Here is a 15322-nt window from a genome sequence, read left to right as displayed (position 1 = left end):
AGAACATTACTAAACATTCACTGTTGCACCGGTTTGTTTATCTTTCCTGAAATAATTTACTACTGGAGGGTGTGCGTTTGTGTTTACGTCTTCATCTTCGGTACATCGAAGGCTTTTCCCCAGTGATTCACTTAGTTTCCTGTGCTTCTCTCAGCAGGTCATGGAGTTTTTTCTGACTCGCCCAGTAATCATAGCGTTTCGTACTGATTCATTCAGTAAATCAGAGACTGCATTATTACTCTAGTAAAACTTAAATGGGAACCCGATACTATCTTTGTAAGAAATTATGTGGGTAAATTTTATAGTGTCCTGAATTAACATTTCGCCCCCCATAACTGTGAAAAAACTTTGGTACATCAAACAGTTTACACTTATTGATGTAGCTCAGAGTAGAGGAGGACTTAAGGACACCAGGTCACAATAATATCCGTCTTTCGTGCCCACCTTCTCAGGTCATCACGTCTCGCACATCTGGACCTTAAATTATTAGAACATATAGTTCTTAATATTATTAAAAAAAAAAAATATGCCAGTAACACTGACAAATTATATGTGAACTATATATATTCGGTAATATCAATTACTTGACCTGAGTAATTTGCCTGGGTAATTTTATATAAATATAAATCAATTACATAATTAGAAAAGTATAAACGACATTTCAATATTACTTACCAAAATAAGATTTTGGCGTTATATTCTAACGCCTCCCTTACAGTAGGCAATTCATTTACCAATATAAATTAACATACCTGTAGTGAGAATTAATACACTGGGAGGTGGACATGACGTGTGGTGTAAATTTCATCAATTTCTGACGATACCGCTGCTATTACACCTTCGTTAATTTCATTTGAAGATTCGGCCCATTTCCAAATTCCTTGAGAGGACTAAATTCACCTCTCAGGACGGCCACCCGGGCGGTAATCTCTCAGATTCAGTTTTCCTTTTATGACCTCTCCCCTTGGGTCAAAAAAAACAAAAAAAAAATAGCCGAGACGACCAGCTGTCAACCCTCCACACCCTCACCAACACCAACTCATGCCGTCTACACAACACCCCCCCCCCTCCTCACTTCCCCACTCAGTTGGAAACACTCACTCGGTTCCTCACAAACAGTTTGGTAGTTTGTGTCTAATGCATTACATTATATTAACATTTCACATACACATTACTAAGTATAGGATATTTATAGCACATTTCCCTTGTTTGTGTTGAAAATGGTATAAAATACCGACAACTTGATGATTTAGAAACATATGCAACAGTTGGGTATCTTTATTGTTGAAATGTTTCTCCTACACAGTAGGGTTCTTCAGTCACCGGCAGTAGTGAAATGAAGATGTAATCAGTTCAACCTTGGAGAAATAGTATTTGAGGCGGTCAGTCCCTCAGTCTGGAGATAACTTTTTTTTTTTTTGAAGGATGGAAGTAGAAAGAGCGACGAAAGGAGCGTAAGTGAAAGAATGATAGAGGAGAAACTATGAATAGGATAATTATTTTATTCATGTATTATTATTTGTGACCCGAATCAAATCACTGTCAAGTGAGGGAAGAGTGGATGAGAGGGAAGAACGGGGAAGCGGGGAGAACGGGGGAATGGGAAGAACAAGCGAGTGGGGAGAGGTGAAGAAAAGAGCTGTAGAGGAGTGTTTTTAGTCGCAGAAACAGAGGCGTGGCTTAACCCACCAGTGAACCCACTCAGTGACGTTATCTTAACCCACTCAGTAATGCTGGTTAGGTTAGGTTAGGTAAGGTTCGTCAGGAAACAGGACAAATGTTTCCTGACGCGGGTCTTAGTCAGATGATGACCCGCCTTTGGAGCTTTTGGTCATCTGACCGAGGCCTTCCGCTGGCTTACCGGTCCACCCCTTTAAAAATTATGGTCATTTATAACCAGTCTGTCTATATAGTGATGCTGGTCTTAGTAACGACCTACTCAGTGGAGCTTTCTCTGTCTCTGTCTCTCTCCCTCCCTCTCTCACTGTCTCGTTACTAAAACTATTGAGCTGAGGCTCAGCTGGATACATACCACAGCTGCCAGAGCTGAATCCCGAGTAACACAAGCGACACAAACTCGATACAAAAAAACCTTTATCTCCTTCCTCCATAACTCATGTGTTGCTTCACCCTCCCACCGACATTTTGGAGTGAATCTTTTCATCTTCGTTATTGATTATATTCCATATTATGATATTTTACGGGTAATGTGCGCAGTCTCCTATGACTGGTGCGTCAACCTCAAGTATTTTAATGGTCATATCCTCACCACCGGCAGAGTGTGTGATAGATCTAGTTCTCGCCTCTCGAAGCACCCCTGTCAATGCTTCAGAAAAATCTTAATAGATGATAGTAATTTCTTCAAGAATGTGATAATTCTGTGCTCTAGCATTCCACTGTGATGACCGTGATAACTGTGAGGCACAAGACTTAGATCACAAAAAAAGCTTATTATAGTTGCCGCATTAGACATGATTTGAAAAAAAAAACTGGAATGATAAGAAAAGGTGCCCTTTACATCAGTTACGCAGTGGTAGACGACAAGATTTTTAACATAAGCTGAACCTAGGGTTTTTACTGGTAGTTTTTACTGACTGATAGTTTGGCTAATCACTGCGAGAATTAGATGTAAATCTTTGAAAGTCCGGCTGAAATGATGTCAAGGCGGTACGAAGAAGCTCCATCAGGCGTTGATTATTGAGGACAAAACGAGACTTCGATTTTTAGTAACGTCAGCACAGAAAACGCAGAAAGTTGTACCGAAAACTGAAGCAAGTTGCACAGTGGTCCTCTAGAAATGAGGATGTTATGTATATGGAACTCAGTTTCAAAATTCTGCTGTGGATTAGGATTTGTGCATCGTCTTTTAAATCCTTGCCTTCTAGCAGCTCCAAAAAAAATTCTAATTATTCAATTAGCCTGTCTCGCTGTTAGAAAACGGAGGATTCGAACCTCCAACACTCTCCGGGCTGAATGACCCATACGGGTTGAGCGCTTCGCAACAATAATAGTTATTATTAATAATCCAAAAGTTTCCAGAAAACTGACGCAGCTTATGTAGCCATGGATGTGGGGATAAGACGACCACCGCTGATAACATCACTTTTGTGAGAATGTGCAAGAAGTTTCGAAGTCGTTTTTTTTATTTACTTGTCATCAAACCTAGAACGAAAGTCGTCACTTTTTTTGCTGTTTTCCTTTATATTCCTTCATTTCTCTATATTTTTTTATTTCGATATTGCCAATGAAATTACCTTGTTTTGAGAAGGGAAACGTCGCTATAATGTCTTGATCTTAGATGTTTCTCGATGAGTGTTGCCTTATACTGGAAGCTGATGATTGTGTAAGGTCAGTAATAATTCTCTCACTTACCTGTACTCGTAAGTTCAGACTTTAAATGTATTTCATTACTTTAATATCAGAACCTGAACCCATTCGCCGTCTTCTACTTGTAGCCATGACTTTTCTTTTTCTTTCATGAACTATTGACGACATTGTCTTCAATAGTTTTATCTTCAAAATTTTAAACTACGTATGCTTTTCCTTTTCATTAGATGAAATAGTGATTTTTTTTAAGGGCAGTTTTGATAACTCAGCAATATCTTAATTACTTGCGATAACTCAGCCATATCTTAATTACTTGCTTGCCAGATGCTTACCAGTATTTGGAATAGGCTTGGAGTAACTACGTGATTCAAAGTCATTTACAATTACGTTTTGCAATTAATGCAAAACTGTATCCTCAAAAGTCTATAGAGTTCTGGCTAATTTTTAATAAAAAAAAAGGTCATAATTTATCTAGGGAACTGATACATTTGTATATTAAGAATTTTTCAGCACATGATGTACTTTCTCCAGCAGGATGTCCGTTCAGACGCGAATGGTCGTGGTTGTGGCCGTGTTGATGGTGGTCCTGGCTGTGCTGAGCCACCCAGTCAGCGCTGGCTACAGGAAGCCTCCTTTCAACGGATCCATCTTCGGCAAGCGCTCAGGAGACGTTGGTCAGTGACTCACCACTCACACCCGGTTTCACGGATTCCTTCGTGTTCCCTCCCCCACACACCCAGTTTCACGGATTCCTTCGTGTTCCCTCCCCCACACACCCAGTTTCACGGATTCCTTCGTGTTCCCTCCCCCACACACCCAGTTTCACGGATTTCTTCGTGCTCCTTCCCCTACACACCCAGTTTCACGTATTTCTTCGTGCACCCTCCCCCACACACCCAGTTTCACGGATTTCTTCGTGTTCCCTCCCCCACACACCTAGTTTCACGGATTCCTTCGTGTTCCCCCTACCCCCCACCTTGTTTCAGTTTCCCAATGTCGGTTTTTCTGTGTATTTCTCTTCACTGGGATTTTTATTTTTAAAGCTTCTCAAGTCGTATTTTCACGTATGATTTGACTGTCAATGATGACGAAACAGAGGCAGACGCAGTATAACCTGATTATTAGCGACGTTTCGCCCACACACTGGGATTTTTTAAGGTAAAAATAGTTTGTGGCTCGAGAAAGCCGACTATGTGGGCGAAACGTCGTCAGTAAAGGCAAACATTATATTGCGTTTGTCTTTCTTTTACCAAATATGGTAAAAAAATAAAATGGCAAAGAAACTTTTTAGTCTGACAACATTTCGCTCCATGTCAAACTTTATTAAGTCCTAATTTTAAGCTTTATCAGGGTTTTGTAAAGCGCTGAGCGACACGTCGTCAGAATAAAGATTTGGTCTGCCATCTCTCTCTCTCTCTCTCGTTTATATTTTTTTAAGTTTTCGAATGTCGATTTTTTTCTAATTCATTTTAGAAATTTCAGACTTTTACTCTTGAAATATTCAAACGTCTCATTTTTTTCGTTCCATAGTTATTGCATGTCCAACTTTATTTTTCTTTATTGCAATGTTCCGTTTTCTTCATTACAATGTCCCATTTTCTTTATTGCAATGTACCATTTTCTTCTCTATTGTAATGTCCCATTTTCTTCTTTATTACAATGCCCCATTTTCTTTATTGTAATGTCCCATTTTCTTTATTGTAATGCCCCATTTTCTTTATTACAATGTCCCATTTTCTTCTCTTTGTAATGTCCCATTTTCTTCTCTTTGTAATGTCCCATTTTCTTTATTACAATGTCCCATTTTCTTTATTACAATGTCCCATTTTCTTCTCTATTGTAATGTCCCATTTTCTTTATTACAATGTCCCATTTTCTTTATTGTAAAGTCCCATTTTCTTCTCTATTGTAATGTCCCATTTTCTTTATTACAATGTCCCATTTTCTTTACTGTAATGTCCCATTTTCTTCTCTATTGTCCCATTTTCTTTATTGTAATATTCCATTTTCTTCTTTAGTCATTGTATTAATACTAATATTATTACATTCCTGGGGAAGTGTTAAACCCGTAGGGGGTCATACAGCTCCTGGAGAATAGGAGGCAATCAGCTTCAATCCGAGGAAGGGGGGATGGTAGTTCCAGTTCCGCGGATCAAGAGCCTTTAGCAACATTAAGACACGTCTTTCCCCTTGAGAGATTCTCAGATTATTTATTACACCTCACAGTTGTTTCTTTGTGAATGTCACAGTACTGTGGCTCAAACAGTTAATAAATAATTCCTTCAGTACACAACTAATTCCAGTAATACACAACTAATTCCAGTAATACACAAGTAATTCCTACAATTCACAACTAATTCCTACAAAGTGCAACTAATTCCTACAATACACAACTAATTCCTACAATTCACAACTAATTCCTACAAAGTGCAACTAATTCCTACAATACACAACTAATTCCTACAATACACAACTAATTCCTACAATTCACAACTAATTCCTACAAAGTGCAACTAATTCGTACAATACACAACTAATTCCTACAATACACAACTAATTCCTACAATACACAACTAATTCCTACAATACACAACTAATTCCTACAATACACAACTAATTCCTATAATACACAACTAATTCCTACAATACACAACTAATTCCTATAATACACAACTAATTCCTATAATACACAACTAATTCCTACAATACACAACTAATTCCTATAATACACAACTAATTCCTACAATACATAACAAATTCTTACAATACACAACTAATCCTTACAATACACAGTTCCTACAATACACAACAAATTCCTACAATATTGTAAGCTGAAATGCACAAACAATTCGTACAATACACAACTCATTGCTACGGCTGCAGTACTGCGCCTTGACAGTGTTCCAGGATGTATTCAATGAATCGTCTAAAGTTTTCTCTTTTAAAAATGTAAGTTAACTGTAAATTCATTTGTTGTCGTTCACCTTCGCGTTGCCTCATGTTCATCAGTCTTGTCGTGGTCTCATGTTCATCAGTCTTGCCGTGGCCTCATGTTCATCAGTCTTGCCGTGGCCTCATGTTCATCAGTCTTGCCGTGGTCTCATGTTCATCAGTCTTGCCGTGGTCTCATGTTCATCAGTTGACAGTGACTCTCAAGTGACCATAAATCCAGTAATGTGTCTTCTGCTTGTCGACAGATGAGCGCTTTTCCCAATGTTTTTTTTTTTTCTTTCTGTTTCTTAGCGATTTTTCTAGTTCGCTCACATCAGTAAATTACTTCTTATTTCTGTCCCCTCCTTCCTCTGTCTGTCTGTCTGTCTCTCCCAGGTTAGGCTTAAAGTTTTCGCATATATTTTAAAAGCTAAGAGCTGATGTCCTGTCTCAGATAACTGCACAGCCTTGAACAGCAATTTCGCTTTTATTCAAAAAAATTTATAAGTATAAGCTTTATTTGATATTAAGGAACATACTTGAGTGAGAGTGTATGAAGCTGCAGCCACTTGCGGACCAGAGCTGTCATATGCTCTAACTTATTATAAACGAAAGTCAGTCGAGGTGTCAGTAATATGTGTTCTTTGTGCTCCCCAGTTTGTGGGCCTCTCTGTCCGTTACTCTAGTGTCAAGTGACTTCACTTGAACGGCCTGCCTAGGCCGTCGGCCCGGCAAGTGTTTCTCAGTCTAGATCACGGCACGCATGGACAGGAATGATCACTGATGGAGTTGTAGCCGAGATGTTTGCAGCCAGAGTTAAACTGGCGATGGCTGCCCATCTGGCGGCGTAATAGCTGTCATCTTTTTGTTGTCCATTAAGTTGAGACAGATGGAGGACCTTGAGAACATTGACATTGTACGTAAGAGTAAGACTACCAGCGTCTTGCCGGTGTTCGAGGCTTTGCGGAAATGTCATTTCCAATTAGGCTGGGTCGAGGCAAGAGACGAGTCGCCTTGCACTGGCCTCTCCCTACCTTATCCAGAAGTCGAGTCAGTCAATCAGAGAAAAGAGCAAGCTCTACCATTCACTTCTCCTTTCTCTCCTCCACTCACCCCTTTTCACTCTCCCTTTCACTTTTTCCTCACCATTGGGTTACAAGTGATAGAAACCTTCACGCTACAAATTGTTCCATTATCCTGACTAAAATGTTGTTTCAAGGAGCCACGAAGATACAAGATTGAAATACTGATATTATTTACACTCGACCGGCGTCACGGGCCCCATCACCATCCTCACTGAAGAGGTTACACAAGAGCGTTGATCACGTATTGGCAGGGTAAATAAGGAAAGCTGGTCGCTGATTGGCCGGGTAAATAAGGAAGCTAGTCGCTGATTGGCCGGGTAAACAAGGAAACTAGTCGCTGATTGGTCACATAAATAAGGAAGCTGGTCGCTGATTAGTCGGGTAAATAAAGAAGCTGGTCGCTGATTGGCTGGGTAAATAAGGAAACTGGTCGCTGGTTGGCCGGGTAAATAAGGAAACTGGTAGCTGATTGGCCGGGTAAATAAGGAAGCTTGTCCCTGATTAGACAGATAAATTAGAAAGCTGGTCGCTAATTGGACAGATAAATCAGGAAACTAGTCACAGTTAGGCTGGGTAAATAAAGAAGCTGGCCTCTGATTGGCTGGGTTAAACGAACTGGCTAAAGGAAGAAGATGGTTGCTGATTGGCGGAGTTATAAAAAAAAAAGAATCAGGATTTTGATTGAATCAGTTGTTGATGTGAAAATAAAGGTGTTTTGTGATTGCCTCGGGGTGTAGGGAGGAGAGAGAGGCAATTCAATTAAGCAACGACTGCTAGCTTTTGATGGCGGCCAAAGATTGGCGGAGATGAAGGTACAGAGTATATAGCTTGTAAGAGAATAATCTGCACAGCTTTTCCTCAGACATTTTTGAGTCTTATTTCTAAACATTATTTAACTTAGAAGGCAGAGAGAATTCTGTTTAAATAAGTTCCCCAGTAAGAAGCTACTAGTTTTCTCTGACGAACTTATGCTAGCAAAGAAAACTTTCAACTCTGAAGACGGAGTTCGGCTTCCCACTTGATAAACGACGAGAAAGTTAGTTTGAGTTGACTGACATCACTCACCTACTCACTCTTCCCCTTCCCTCTCTCTCTCTCTCTCTCTCTCTCTCTCTCTCTCTCTCTCTCTCTCTCTCTCTCTCTCTCTCTCTCTCTCTCTCTCTATCTATCTATCTATCTATCTATCTACCACCACTCACGTCTCTTTCCATCATCATCCGTGACAGATTAAGGCATTTTAGCCACATCTTCTGTGCGTAATTTTAAACATAGTTAAGAATCCCCCCCCCAAAAAAAAAAAAACTGGTGGAAATGTTAATCACATTTCCTTGCACCTGTTGCCTCTGTTCAGACAACAGTAATTACATACGTGATAATAACCTGGAGAATTTAGGATTTGAAGTGTTTCTCCGCAAAGCGACACTCTGTGTAACCGTACTTGTGTATATCAGTACCTAAATAAACTTACATTTTTGGGGGTTATCTTAGGAAATTTACATTATGTATGATAATTTTACTTGTGTGTACCTGTGTCTAAATAAACTTACTTATATTAGTAAAAACGCTGTTCATGAGTTGTGTTCAGAATCTGGCCAAAAGTAAGTTTATTGAGGTACAGTTACACATAAATACATTTACACAAATTATTATGTATAGTAACATGTGAAAATTACCTAGGATAACCCATAAAAATTCAGACAAAGTGTGTGTGATAGTGATACTTGGTTACTTCAGTATCTGCGTTCAACAGCAAAATAATAAGTTATGTAAAAGACATAAGCAGATGCTAGGACTAACTAATTGCAGCCAGCTAAATTAATGAACCAACCTGGATTACAGATGAGAGCAGTGTTGCCTGTGACTAACCTTCGGTCGTTTTCTATTGCAGTGTACGAGCCTGGCAAGGCCCTGGCGTCCGCCTGTCAGGTGGCCGTGGAGGCGTGTGCTGCCTGGTTCCCACAAACTGAGAAGAAATGAAGACCTTAAGGTCAGCTCGCCTTCACTTGGGTTTACCATTTTCCTTCCTTTTCTTCAGCACACACTTCTATGTTGGTCCGAGTGTGGCTATACTTCTTTAAATCATGTATATTATGGGCTTAGTTATCATGTACATGAAATTTAATACTGGGTTCCATTTTCTCTCTCTTACTCCTGTATCTCCCAGTTCAGGATCAATAGGAGTGTTAATTCAATTTAATATTATTAAAAAGAGTAATATCAGCCAAAAAAAATTACGAAGCATAAACATACATATTCTAATTAATATTTCTCCGATAAATTTTATTCAGCTAGACTGTCTTTAATATTTTCACTCTTTACATTTATTCAAACTATTTTCGGATGATCATATATATATATATATATATATATATATATATATATATATATATATATATATATATATATATATATATATATATATATTAGGTTAAGTTTTTTAAGGATCTTTTGGTACAAAATTATTAATTTTTACGTTAAAAATGAAATAAAAATAATTTAAACGTGTAAGAGAAAATTTTAGAAAGGACTTAATTTTAAATAAGTTCTTGCTAATTGACAATTAACCAGTTTTACCTATTCGGCACCACATATTATATATATATATATATATATATATATATATATATATATATATATATATATATATATATATATATATATATATATATATATATATATATATATTCACAATCTGACCAGCCCTATATTTTTTTTTAACATTTGTATATATTTATGTATTTATGTCTATTTTGATTATATACGACAAATTTATGAAGGGATTCAGGGAAACCGGCAGGCTGGACTTGAGTCCTGGAGGTGGGAAGTACAGTGCCTGCACTCTGAAGGAGGGGTGTTAATGTTGCAGTTTTATAACTGTAGTATAGGCATGCCTCTAGCAAGACAGTGGAGTGAATGATAATGAAAGTGTTTCTTCTTTTCCGGGTCACCCTGCCTTGGTGGGAAACGGCCGATTTTTAATAAAATAATGAAAAAATTATCCATAACACAATATACAAAGCTTTTAGCTCTACCGCCCACTAAAATATTATACAATATTATATTATATTATACAATTATTATATTATTATATTATATTATATTATACAATATTATAAAATATTATTTGAGCCAGTGTAAATTCTTCCAATCTCAGCGTCAGACTAATTTGTTGCTTAGGTTAGGTTAGGTAAGGTTCGTCAGGAAACCTAATTTGTTGCTTCTAATATATACATATATATATGTATCCCTATTGTTCAGGTACCTCGGCGTGTATTGCTGACTTCACAGCCAGCAACACTTCGTAATTCCTTTCCCCATCTGGCGTGACCGGCGGATCTGAACCAAGTAGTCAAGACTAACCCCGACCAACCTCTTCCTCTTCCATTCCATCAAAAACATTATATATATAAATAGGCAAAATAATATCTGCAATCTGAATATGAACGTTGTCTACGGTTTGTATTCGCTGATCACTCAGGTTCAGCGGATCACACAGATGTAGTTTAATTCCCCCCTCTAGGAGTAAGTTACTGTGTCAGCATCCCTCAAGAGGGAGGATCCACACCCCTTGGTAAATCACAACGTTATGCTCACTTCGGGGCTCTGTTTACTTTTTGAAATTTGTTCGCCCTTTAGTGAGGATAATATCCACAATGTAGCAAGGCAATCTACTAGAATCTAGTCATTTTCTATTTTAAATTATGTTTAGCTTTATTATTGAAACTTGTCTCACACATTATATATATATATATATATATATATATATATATATATATATATATATATATATATATATATATATATATATATATATATATATATATATAATGTGTGTTGCAAAATGTGAGGTTTATATTTTTCTTATTTTTAAATTAATATAATGTAGAAGGTAATTCTTTGGCACCTTGAGGTGAATCTCCAAGTTACATTAAGTTAATAAACAAGTGAAGAGGTATCCCAGTTCTGTATTATTTTATCCAATTCTGATCTCCTGTAACACCCTCATTTCTAGCCCCTGTAATATCCACAATTCTAGCCCCTGTAACACCCACAATTCTAACCCCTGTAACACCCACAATTCTAGCCCCTGTAACCCCCACAATTCTAGCCCCTGTAACCCCCACAATTCTAGCCCCTGTAACCCCCACAATTCTAGCCCCTGTAACACCCACAATTCTAGCCCCTGTAATACCCACAATTCTAGCCCCTGTAACCCCCATAATTCTCTCCCAACACCCACAATTCTGACCCCTCTAACACTCGTACATTTTAATCCTTCTAACACTCACAGTGGAGTTTAAAACTTCATGTTGACACAGGAGGACATGTGTTTACCCTAAACTAGCTAACAAGACCTAGACGTGTATGACTATCATACCATCAAGACCCAAATGTGTACGACTATGGTACTATCAAGACCTAGACGTATATGACTATCATACCATCAAGACCCAGACGTGTATGACTATCGTACCATCAAGACCCAGACGTGTATGACTATCATACCATCAAGACCCAGACGTGTATGACTTATCATACTATCAAGACCACTTCAGCAAAGTCTTTCTTCTGAATCTGAAATTTTTATAATTTGAGGGAAGCGCTAAGCCCGCAGGGATCAAATAGTCCCTGTGAATGGATCAGCCAATCAGGTTCGATCCAAGAAAAGGGAGGATGCGTCCAGTTCCTTGGATCAAGAGCACCTGCATCAAGGTACCTCTATTGAGAAGTCTGTCACATCACCAACCAGATAAACACAACTTATCCTAAGAAAGTTGTGTTGATCTAGAATTAGCTAGTAGGCCTACCGTGGATATTGGGAAGGCCTATGGAAATTAACGAGGCCTACTACGAAAATTGAACAGGCCTATATAAATTGGCGAGTAAGCCTATAGAAATTGGGAGTAGGCCTACCGTGGAAATTTACAAGTGGGCCTCCTATGGAAAGTGGCAAGCACGCCTATGAAAAATAGCGAGCAGGCCTACAGCGATATGAAAGTAAGCCAGACATTTAAGTATTACGCTTGGTAGTTCTACACTGTGTTCAATGATATTAAATAATCATATTTCACTATGTAATATACCGATAAAAGTTGTTTTGTGTTCTGTGCAATCCTATAACAGCATTATAACTACTCTCTAAATGTAACTTCAATATCATAAAATTATAAATGTCCTTCTGTAGCCTTACATCAACTATAACAACACTGCACCATGTTATCTACTGAACCACCATGAGCTTATTCCCAGGTAACGAATACTTTAATAAGGACAAACGAGGCTTGAAGCAGGACTCTGAAACAGCTTCACAAGGTCGGAAGAGCTTCACTAAGTCGAGAGAACTTGTTATGAGACCTGGGTCTCATAACACACGAAAGGCTGCACCATTTGTCTTATTTAGTCTTCTTTTTTGACAGACGATTAGACATAGACCGCTTTTTTTCATAAATTTTTGTTAATGTACAATATGTATTGCCATTACTCCTCTTCTCTCAATATTTTCCGGACCTTTGAGCTGTATCTGAACATTAGGTTTCCTGAGGCATCCACAGCGAATACATATACATAAAAAAAAATTCTTCTATATGTCTACAAATCATACCTGAAAACTCCTTATAATCACCGTTGATTCTTCCGGGGTTCTAAATACAGGACATCTCCTTTAGCACACACATATTTACTCTCCTGAGGTTGGTTGCCAATACATGTCCAGTATACCTTTTTGGCTGTTACAAAAGCCTTTTTTTTTACGAGAGAAATTATTGTACTGATCAGGCAGAGAAATTGGTTATAATCAAGTTCTTATCAGCAGTCACTACAGGTTCAATAAATGTCATAAACTGCAAGTGTGATTTCATTTCATCCTGGTAACATATACATAAAAAAATTACTATATCCAGATATTGCGACGACGAGAACGACGACGACGACGACGACGACGACGACGCGTCGTTGTGTTGACCTTCAAGAAGTTATGTAGAAAACAGGACACCAAAAAACTTCTTATTAGCTTTATTTTATGAAGTGAATGATTAACCTTTCTGAAAACTTTATTGTTATATATATTTAATATGCATTTTGAATTCATACCCCAAAAAATGCTAAAAATTACGCATCCTATTTAAAAATGAGAGTAGATAAATAAAATTAACCTCACAAAAGCTATCATTATAATCAGACTCACCTTAGTATTTATTTCACTTCACAAGGGAGGTGAATGGGCAGGTCCTTGATGCAGGAAAACTGGGCTTAAAGCCTGTCGAATTCACGAGGGTCACTAAACCTACACGTAACCTGTAAATAATACTTCACTCCCTAAAACAGGGATTAAAGTAATCTCTCAGCGTGTCTCCCTCTGTGTATAAGTTCTTGTCCTATCTACTCACCAAGTAATCATCCCTTAAACAATGTATACAATACTGAATGACTTAAATTACATACACAACTGCTCTTACAGATACCGCTAATAAAATGTTACACATGTCCTGTGTTTACATAACATGAAAGCTATTTTTTTTTATATTTTATTTAAAAACACAGTATACATGGATGGTATACATAAATGATTTAAAACAAAAAACGCGAAAACTTTATATAAGACAACATATAACTAAACAGAGGACTACCGGAACATATCTTAACCACAGAATAACTATATAACCAAAACCTGACAGTCTTATTCATATTGTATATGAAATTTTATATACAAAAACAATTTCATATAAACTAACGCATTGCACACTCAATGGTACTATGGTTATATAAAATAACTAACAGAAACCAACGTGACTCTTGAAATTGAAACATGTTCTTTATTTTTGGTTTTGCATATATTGAAAAAGGAATCAAAATATGCAAAGAGAGTTTAATAATTAACATTAGACTTTTACAGATCTAACATGTATGATTACATATGAGGAAACACTAAGACACCTAATACCCCGACATTCACAGTTCATTCGCCGCTTGACCTGAGCAGAGTGCGGACGTGTGACTACTGCCCTCTGCTGGCCATTGGAGGAGACTTATATTTTCACAACATGGCGCAGTCTGTGAGAAGGCGTGTGCACACAGTGTGCCTTGAATTGGTGCGTGGTGCAATAACGCCTCAGTCTGCACAAGTGCTTTTACCGCAAATTATCCGTGACACCTATGGTGTTGCGGATCAAGAACTGTATGGTGTGGCGCTAAATGGTGCCTATCGTATTTTCGTAAAGTTGAGATCAGCTGGAGTGTATGAACGGCTGGTTGACAAGTACCAGGACGGGAGTGTGGACGTTAATTCAGCGATACGTGTTCGACTCATCGACGTGTCTAGGCATTACACATGGGTGAAAGTCCGAAATGTGCCATTTGAGGCGGACGAGACTGACCTGCGGAATGTATTTGAACAGTATGGAACTGTACACCTGGCTATGGCTGGTAAATGGACGGATGGGGCGTATGCCGGCTTGCCGGATGGTACGTTCACGCTCAAGATGACGTTGAGGCATTCCATCCCGTCTTACGTCATACTGGACGCAGGTAATGGTGTACTACGCTGGGCAGCAGAAGACGTGTAGGTTATGTGGTGCATATGACCATATGGCGACCCAGTGTGGGAGATGGCAGCGGAGACAGGAACTAGGTAGTGAGATGGTGAAAGAGCCAGAACCGGAGGTGGGTCATGCTGATGAGTCACCTGTACATAGAAGTGGCACTTCCTGGAGTGAGGAAGTGGAGCGTGAGCTGCCACTGGTGGGTACCAGCCCATCACTGTCACAGTTAGTGGGATGTGAGGCATGTGCCTTGGAGACCGGGAAGACTGTGCAGAGTGGTGAAGTGCAGGTAGAGAGAGGCCTACTGGTGAACGTGAAGGAAAAATCCTTTGAGAAGAAGGTTTCTGAGGATAAATTGAGGATGGTGAGGAGTCCTGTTCAGATTGAAGATAAGCAACTTGGAAGATTGGCGAACATGGCAGATGACTCGCCAGAAGTGGT

General features: G+C 38.6%; 1 protein-coding gene across 2 annotated transcripts in view; it reads left to right on the top strand.

The window, feature by feature from the left end:
* SIFa (neuropeptide SIFamide) overlaps positions 1-13189 on the top strand; it is a 184666-nt gene extending 171477 nt beyond the window's left edge. Inside the window, exons 2-4 of one of the 2 annotated variants that reach the window (XM_053779590.2) lie at positions 3859-4001; positions 9232-9330; positions 10602-13189. In XM_053779590.2, the coding sequence (XP_053635565.1) occupies positions 3863-4001; positions 9232-9320 (228 nt within the window). In that variant the 5' untranslated portion in view covers positions 3859-3862 and the 3' untranslated portion in view covers positions 9321-9330; positions 10602-13189. The remainder of the gene's footprint in view (positions 1-3858; positions 4002-9231; positions 9331-10601) is intronic. The other variant, XM_053779591.2, reaches the window with a different exon arrangement.
* The last annotated feature ends 2133 nt before the right edge of the window (positions 13190-15322 follow it).

The sequence above is a fragment of the Cherax quadricarinatus genome, chromosome 24, assembly GCF_038502225.1.
Source record: "Cherax quadricarinatus isolate ZL_2023a chromosome 24, ASM3850222v1, whole genome shotgun sequence".
NCBI classification, from domain to species: domain Eukaryota; kingdom Metazoa; phylum Arthropoda; class Malacostraca; order Decapoda; family Parastacidae; genus Cherax; species Cherax quadricarinatus.
Note: the sequence above shows the minus strand (reverse complement) of the source record. Positions and strands in the feature narration are given on the sequence as shown.